General features: G+C 47.6%; 1 protein-coding gene across 1 annotated transcript; it reads right to left on the bottom strand.

The window, feature by feature from the left end:
- Positions 1 to 1941: 1941 nt before the first annotated feature.
- YY1 (YY1 transcription factor) lies at positions 1942 to 9123 on the bottom strand (the record flags this gene model as incomplete). The annotated part of the gene is given in 2 exon segments (XM_073610134.1): positions 1942 to 2104; positions 8331 to 9123. Coding segments are annotated over 2 exon segments (746 nt in total), but the record flags the coding sequence as incomplete, so codon positions are not given.
- Between the last annotated feature and the right edge of the window lie 639 nt (positions 9124 to 9762).

The following is a 9762-nucleotide window of genomic DNA, read 5'->3' as shown; positions in this document are numbered from 1 at the left end:
TGTACACAGGATCCCCGATCTCTCCTCTATGTTATCAGTGCATGTACACAGGATCCCCGATCTCTCCTCTATGTTATCTTATCAGTACATGTACACAGGATCCCCGATCTCTCCTCTATGTTATCTTATCAGTACATGTACACAGGATCCCCGATCTCTCCTCTATGTTATCTTATCAGTACATGTACACAGGATCCCCGATCTCTCCTCTATGTTATCTTATCAGTACATGTACACAGGATCCCCGATCTCTCCTCTATGTTATCAGTACATGTACACAGGATCCCCGATCTCTCCTCTATGTTATCTTATCAGTACATGTACACAGGATCCCCGATCTCTCCTCTATGTTATCTTTATAGTACATATACACAGGATCCCCGATCTCTCCTCTATGTTATCTTATCAGTACATGTACACAGGATCCCCAATCTCTCCTCTATGTTATCAGTACATGTACACAGGATCCCCGACCTCTCCGCTGTTATCTTATCAGTACATGTACACAGGATCCCCGACCTCTCCTCTGTTATCTTATCAGTACATGTACACAGGATCCCCGATCTCTTCTCTATGTTATCAGTACATGTACACAGGATCCCCGATCTCTTCTCTATGTTATCAGTACATGCACACAGGATCCCCGACCTCTCCTCTGTTATCTTATCAGTACATGTACACAGGATCCCCGATCTCTCCTCTATGTTATCTTATCAGTACATGTACACAGGATCCCCGATCTCTCCTCTATGTTATCAGTACATGTACACAGGATCCCTGATCTCTCCTCTGTTATCTTATCAGTACATGTACACAGGATCCCCGATCTCTCCTCTATGTTATCAGTACATGTATACAGGATCCCCGATCTCTCCTCTGTTATCTTATCAGTACATGTACACAGGATCCCCGATCTCTCCTCTGTTATCTTATCAGTACATGTACACAGGATCCCCGATCTCTCCTCTGTTATCTTATCAGTACATGTACACAGGATCCCCGATCTCTCCTCTATGTTATCTTATCAGTACATGTACACAGGATCCCCGATCTCTCCTCTGTTATCTTATCAGTACATGTACACAGGATCCCCGATCTCTCCTCTATGTTATCAGTACATGTACACAGGATCCCTGATCTCTCCTCTGTTATCTTATCCGTACATGTACACAGGATCCCCGATCTCTCCTCTATGTTATCAGTACATGTACACAGGATCCCCGATCTCTCCTCTATGTTATCAGTACATGTACACAGGATCCCCGATCTCTCCTCTATGTTATCAGTACATGTACACAGGATCCCCGATCTCTCCTCTATGTTATCTTATCAGTACATGTACACAGGATCCCCGATCTCTCCTCTATGTTATCTTATCAGTACATGTACACAGGATCCCCGATCTCTCCTCTATGTTATCTTATCAGTACATGTACACAGGATCCCCGATCTCTCCTCTATGTTATCAGTACATGTACACAGGATCCCCGATCTCTCCTCTATGTTATCTTATCAGTACATGTACACAGGATCCCCGATCTCTTCTCTATGTTATCAGTACATGTACACAGGATCCCCGATCTCTCCTCTATGTTATCAGTACATGTACACAGGATCCCCGATCTCTCCTCTGTTATCTTATCAGTACATGTACACAGGATCCCCGATCTCTCCTCTGTTATCTTATCAGTACATGTACACGGGATCCTCGTGGTGGGAGTGGTGACAGGTAAGTCGGCGCCTCCTGGTATAGTGGCACCATTGGTGACTTTAGGGGTGCCCAAGTTGTGGGGTACATGAAGGCAGAACACACACACATTTGGTATGAGTTGCACCTCAATACATCATCTTGCAGACATGCAGCACTTCTACCTGGCGGGGAGGGGGGGGGGGGGGGGTGAATGGCGGCACTACCACCCCCATACATCATCCGGCACTTACCTGGCAAACTCGGCCAGCTGCTTTGGATCAGAGAGGTCAATACCCGGAATTCCTCCGGGGGGCAGCTTCTTCCCGGTCATGTACTCCGAATAATCGGGAGGGGAGTTCTCTCCGATGATCTGCTCCTCCACCACCGTCTCATGGTCAATGTCCTTCTTATCATCTGCAAGAGAACAAACGTTTCATCACAATTCATGAGACGATCATCTACCGCCCAGCAGTCTCCTATAGATGGCACCACTCCTGACCTCCACTCACAGAGCCCCCAATCTATCATGATTATATTATTATATACCATGAAGATTAGAGATATAGGAGGGCGTAACATGGGGCGGTGGGACACTGGGGGGGGGGGCGGCGGGGTGATTTGGCCACTGCTGCTTCCACATGTATTTGCAAACTAAGCCCTTCATTCTAATGTGAAATGTTAGGCAGTCTCTGTGTGTTTATATACAGGAGGGGGGGGGTTTACAGACACACGTGGCACACTGATCCAATGGTGGGGCATTGTTACTGTGGCCGGGCAATTCAAATCCAGCTCCGTGACACATGGAGATGGCCCCTGATGCGGGCACAGGCAGGCTGCATATGATGGGTGTAACGAAACGTCACACACTCCGCCTGAGTGCTTTCATCATATACCACTTCCTCCAGTCTGAATATAGATATCAGATATTATAGCCGCTCACAAGCACAAAACAAGACAATACTTGTTTAGTTGCTGAACATGGACCTGAATCTAAAGTAACACCTCCAGGGTCCCCAGGCATACAGCTCACAAAGAGCACCGTTCCCACAAATGCCAGGGCCCATAAATCGATAGGCAAGAGGCTGGCATTCAGTCCCCTCCAAAAGACTCTGTCCCGGGTAAGTCTGTCACAATGGACACTGGCAGGCTGCATATGACGGGCACTGGTGGGACTGCTGGGCACTGGCAGGCTGCACAGGACATGGTCAGAGACCGGGGACATGATACAAGAGATGGTCAGAGACCGGGGACATGATACAAGAGACGGTCAGAGACCGGGGACATGATACAAGAGACGGTCAGAGACCGGGGACATGATACAAGAGACGGTCAGAGACCGGGGACATGATACAAGAGACGGTCAGAGACCGGGGACATGATACAAGAGACGGTCAGAGACCGGGGACATGATACAAGAGACGGTCAGAGACCGGGGACATGATACAAGAGACGGTCAGAGACCGGGGACATGATACAAGAGACGGTCAGAGACGGGGACATGATACAAGAGACGGTCAGAGACCGGGGACATGATACAAGAGACGGTCAGAGACCGGGGACATGATACAAGAGACGGTCAGAGACCGGGGACATGATACAAGAGACGGTCAGAGACCGGGACATGATACAAGAGACGGTCAGAGACCGGGGACATGATACAAGAGACGGTCAGAGACCGGGGACATGATACAAGAGACGGTCAGAGACCGGGGACATGATACAAGAGACGGTCAGAGACCGGGGACATGATACAAGAGACGGTCAGAGACCGGGGACATGATACAAGAGACGGTCAGAGACCGGGGACATGATACAAGAGACGGTCAGAGACCGGGGACATGATACAAGAGACGGTCAGAGACCGGGGACATGATACAAGAGACGGTCAGAGACCGGGGACATGATACAAGAGACGGTCAGAGACCGGGGACATGATACAAGAGACGGTCAGAGACCGGGGACATGATACAAGAGACGGTCAGAGACCGGGGACATGATACAAGAGACGGTCAGAGACCGGGGACATGATACAAGAGACGGTCAGAGACCGGGGACATGATACAAGAGACGGTCAGAGACCGGGGACATGATACAAGAGACGGTCAGAGACCGGGGACATGATACAAGAGACGGTCAGAGACCGGGGACATGATACAAGAGACGGTCAGAGACCGGGGACATGATACAAGAGACGGTCAGAGACTGGGGACATGATACAAGAGACGGTCAGAGACCGGGGACATGATACAAGAGACGGTCAGAGACCGGGGACATGATACAAGAGACGGTCAGAGACCGGGGACATGATACAAGAGACGGTCAGAGACCGGGGACATGATACAAGAGACGGTCAGAGACCGGGGACATGATACAAGAGACGGTCAGAGACCGGGGACATGATACAAGAGACGGTCAGAGACTGGGGACATGATACAAGAGACGGTCAGAGACTGGGGACATGATACAAGAGACGGTCAGAGACTGGGGACATGATACAAGAGACGGTCAGAGACTGGGACATGATACAAGAGACGGTCAGAGACTGGGGACATGATACAAGAGACGGTCAGAGACTGGGGACATGATACAAGAGACGGTCAGAGACCGGGGACATGATACAAGAGATGGTCAGAGACTGGGGACATGATACAAGAGACAGTCAGAGACTGGGGACTGCATTTTTCTTGACCTTTCTTGCACTAATGGTGGCAATAATGGCCAACAATAAATTCATATTCATTTAATCTGATGATATTAATTAAAAAGTTGAATATAATACAATTATATATAAAAATATACATTTTTAAAAAAAAACTGTCATTTTCGGTATCTCGGCCTAGTGCATCCTTTTTTGGCACCAAAATTTCCATGTGGGGGCTCTGTGTGTATATATATATATATATGGGGGGGGGCTCTGTGTGTATAGATATATATATATATGGGGGGGGGGCTCTGTGTGTATATATATATATATATATATATATATATATATATATATATATATATATATATATATATATATATATATATATATATATATATGGGGGGCTCTGTGTGTATAGATATATATATATGGGGGGGGGGCCTCTGTGTGTATAGATATATATATATGGGGGGGGGGGCTCTGTGTGTATAGATATATATATATGGGGGGGGGGCCTCTGTGTGTATAGATATATATATATGGGGGGGGGGCTCGGTGTGTATAGAGATATAGAGATATGGGGGGGCTCTGTGTGTATAGATATATATATATATGGGGGGGGGCTCTGTGTGTATAGATATATATATATGGGGGGGCTCTGTGTGTATAGATATATATATATATGGGGGGGCTCTGTGTGTATAGATATATATATGGGGGGGGCGCTCTGTGTGTATAGATATATATATGGGGGGGGCTCTGTGTGTATAGATATATATATGGGGGGCTCGGTGTGTATAGAGATATGGGGGGGCTCTGTGTGTATGTGTATATATATATATTATATATATAGGGCTCTATGTGTATAGATATATATATGGGGGGGCTCTGTGTGTATATATATATTATATATATAGGGCTCTGTGTGTATAGATATATATATGGGGGGGGCTCTGTGTGTATAGATATATATATGGGGGGCTCTGTGTGTATAGATATATATATGGGGGGCTCTGTGTGTATAGATATATATATGGGGGGCTCTGTGTGTATAGATATATATATGGGGGGCTCTGTGTGTATAGATAGATATATATATGGGGGGGCTCTGTGTGTATAGATATATATATATGGGGGGGGGCTCTGTGTGTATAGATATATATATGGGGGGCTCTGTGTGTATAGATATATATATATATGGGGGGGCTCTGTGTGTATATATATATATATATGGGGGGGGGCTCTGTGTGTATAGAGATATATATATATGGGGGGGCTCTGTGTGTATAGATATATATATATGGGGGGGGGGCTCTGTGTGTATAGATATATATATGGGGGGGGCTCTGTGTGTATAGATATATATATGGGGGGTTCTGTGTGTATAGATATATATATGGGGGGCTCTGTGTGTATAGATATATATATGGGGGGCTCTGTGTGTATAGATATATATATGGGGGGGGCTCTGTGTGTATAGATATATATATGGGGGGGTTCTGTGTGTATAGATATATATATGGGGGGCTCTGTGTGTATATATATATATATATATATATGGGGGGCTCTGTGTGTATAGAGATATATATATATGGGGGGGGCTCTGTGTGTATAGATATATATATATATATGGGGGGCTCTGTGTGTATAGATATATATAGGGGGGGGGGCTCTGTGTGTATAGATATATATATGGGGGGGCTCTGTGTGTATAGATATATATATATGGGGGGGGCTCTGTGTGTATAGATATATATATATGGGGGGGGCTCTGTCTGTATAGATATATATATATATATATAGGGGGGCTCTGTGTGTATAGATATATATATATATAGGGGGCTCTGTGTGTATAGATATATATATGGGGGGGGCTCTGTGTGTATAGATATATATATGGGGGGGCTATGTGTGTATAGATATATATATGGGGGGGCTCTGTGTGTATAGATATATATATATAGGGGGGCTCTGTGTGTATAGATATATATATGGGGGGGCTCTGTGTGTATAGATATATATATATATATGGGGGGGGGCTCTGTGTGTATAGATATATATATGGGGGGGCTCTGTGTGTATAGATATATATATGGGGGGGGGCTCTGTGTGTATAGATATATATATGGGGGGGGGCTCTGTGTGTATAGATATATATATGGGGGGGGGCTCTGTGTGTATAGATATATATATATGGGGGGGGGGCTCTGTGTGTATAGATATATATGGGGGGGCTCTGTGTGTATAGATATATATATATGGGGGGGGCTCTGTCTGTATAGATATATATATATATAGGGGGCTCTGTGTGTATAGATATATATATGGGGGGGGCTCTGTGTGTATAGATATATATATGGGGGGGCTCTGTGTGTATAGATATATATATGGGGGGGCTCTGTGTGTATAGATATATATATATAGGGGGCTCTGTGTGTATAGATATATATATGGGGGGGGCTCTGTGTGTATAGATATATATATATAGGGGGGCTCTGTGTGTATAGATATATATATATATAGGGGGCTCTGTGTGTATAGATATATATATGGGGGGGCTCTGTGTGTATAGATATATATATATATGGGGGGGGGCTCTGTGTGTATAGATATATATATGGGGGGGCTCTGTGTGTATAGATATATATATGGGGGGGGGCTCTGTGTGTATAGATATATATATGGGGAGGGGCTCTGTGTGTATAGATATATATATATGGGGGGGGGGCTCTGTGTGTATAGATATATATGGGGGGGCTCTGTGTGTATAGATATATATATATGGGGGGGGGGCTCTGTGTGTATAGATATATATATATGGGGGGGGGCTCTGTGTGTATAGATATATATGGGGGGGCTCTGTGTGTATAGATATATATATATGGGGGGGGCTCTGTGTGTATAGATATATATATATATGGGGGGGGCTCTGTGTGTATAGATATATATATGGGGGGGGCTCTGTGTGTATAGATATATATATGGGGGGGGCTCTGTGTGTATAGATATATATATGAGGGGGCTCTGTGTGTATAGATATATATATATATGGGGGGGCTCTGTGTGTATAGATATATATATATATGGGGGGGCTCTGTGTGTATAGATATATATATATATATATATAGGGGGCTCTGTGTGTATAGATATATATATATATGGGGGGGCTCTGTGTGTATAGATATATATATATATATAGGGGGCTCTGTGTGTATAGATATATATATATATATAGGGGGCTCTGTGTGTATAGATATATATATATATATAGGGGGCTCTGTGTGTATAGATATATATATATATATAGGGGGGGGCTCTGTGTGTATAGATATATATATGGGGGGGCTCTGTGTGTATAGATATATATATATATGGGGGGGCTCTGTGTGTATAGATATATATATATATATGGGGGGCTCTGTGTGTATAGATATATATGGGGGGCTCTGTGTGTATAGATATATATATATATGGGGGGGCTCTGTGTGTATAGATATATATATATATATAGGGGGCTCTGTGTGTATAGATATATATATATATATAGGGGGCTCTGTGTGTATAGATATATATATATATATATGGGGGGGGCTCTGTGTGTATAGATATATATATGGGGGGGCTCTGTGTGTATAGATATATATGGGGGGGCTCTTTTCTCTCCCCCTCCCCCCCCGGTGTCTCTCTCCTCTCCGGTGTCTCTCCCCCTCCCCCCGGTGTCTCTCTCCTCTCCGGTGTCTCTCCCCCTCCCCCCGGTGTTTCTCTCCTCTCCGGTGTCTCTCCCCCTCCCCCCGGTGTCTCTCCCCCTCCCCCCGGTGGAATGTGAAGTACGCCATCGCGGCCTGCTCTCTCTCTCCCCTCCCCCTCCTGGCCGCCATCTTCTCGGTTCGCCATGTTTTCGGGCGGCCATACTGGGTGAAGATGGCGGCGCCCAGGAGCGGCTGTGCGGACGGCGGAGATATTGCCGGTCCCGGGATCTCCCCTCCCCCCTCTTACCGGAGGCCCACATGGTGACGGAGAATTCGCCCTCCAGGGTTTTGATCTGGACTTGTTTTTGTTCCCATTTCCGGGGCTCGGTGCCGGTGAGATATCCGCTCTTCTTGCCGGTTCTCTTCCCGCCTCCTCCGCTCCTCTTCCCCCGGTGTGTTCCGCTCCTCCCGGCCGAGGTCAGCAGGCTGTGCTCCATATAATCCTCATCTCCGGTACCGGGAGCCGGTATGAGGATCTGATCGTCATATCCATCCTCAGGGCGGAGATCTTCAGAACCGACAACTTCCTCCCGGGTCTGGACGAGGATGACCTCCTGATGGTGAGGAGCTTCATCCAGAGGCTGGAGAGCGATCATCGGGGGGTGGTGGAGAGGAGGGCCCCCGCCTCCCCCTCCGGTACTCTCCTCATCATCCTCCTCTTCATCCTCATCATCATCATCCTCATCGTCCTCCACATCCCCTCCCCCCACCACCGTCGTCTCTATCGTCTCCACCGGGATCGATTCCACTTCTATCTCATGGAGCTCCACCAACTCCGCCGGCATCTCCGACCCGTCCGCCGCGATATACAGCGTGTCCCCGGAGGCCATAGCCACAAAACCCGCCACCGTCTGTCCGGTACAAGCCCCTCCCCCCTCCGGTCTACAGCAATGGCGGCTCTCCGCACACAATCCCCGCTCTCCGGGCTCCAAATCCCGTCACCGCGCGCCGTCCGCCGTACTCTCGCGAGAAGCAGACATTTCAACGGCCGGAGGGGCGGGGCCACCACACTGTCACGTGGGAACTCCTCCGGGCGCGCCCCCGACACCAACACACACAGGGAGCGCGCGTTCCTGTCACAGAGCCGCGACAATTACCTCAGAGAGAGACAGAGAGACCCCCGAATCCTGACTGAGACCCCCGAATCCTGACTGAGACCTGAGAGACCCCCGAATACTGACTGAGACTTGACCAATCCCCTCACAGAGAGACCCCCGAATACTGACTGAGACCCCCGAATCCTGACTGAGACCTGAGAGACCCCCGAATCCTGACTGAGACCCCCGAATCCTGACCGAGACCTCAGAGACCCCTCAGAGAGAGACCCCCGAATACTGACTGAGACCTGAGAGACCCCCGACAATTACCTCAGAGAGAGACAGAGAGACCCCCGAATCCTGACTGATACCTCAGAGACCCCTCAGAGAGAGACCCCCGAATCCTGACTGAGACCTGAGAGACCCCCGAATACTGACTGAGACCTGAGAGACCCCCGAATCCTGACTGAGACCTGACCAATCCCCTCACAGAGAGACCCCCGAATACCGACTGAGACCTGAGAGACCCCCGAATACCGACTGAGACCTGAGAGACCCCCGAATACCGACTGAGACCTGAGAGACCCCCGAATACTGACTGAGACCTGAGAGACCCCCGAATACTGACTGAGACCTGACCAA

The sequence above is a fragment of the Aquarana catesbeiana genome, linkage group LG13 (assembly GCF_042186555.1).
Source record: "Aquarana catesbeiana isolate 2022-GZ linkage group LG13, ASM4218655v1, whole genome shotgun sequence".
Classification (NCBI taxonomy): Eukaryota; Metazoa; Chordata; class Amphibia; order Anura; family Ranidae; genus Aquarana; species Aquarana catesbeiana.
This window is presented reverse-complemented; position numbering and strand designations above follow the sequence as displayed.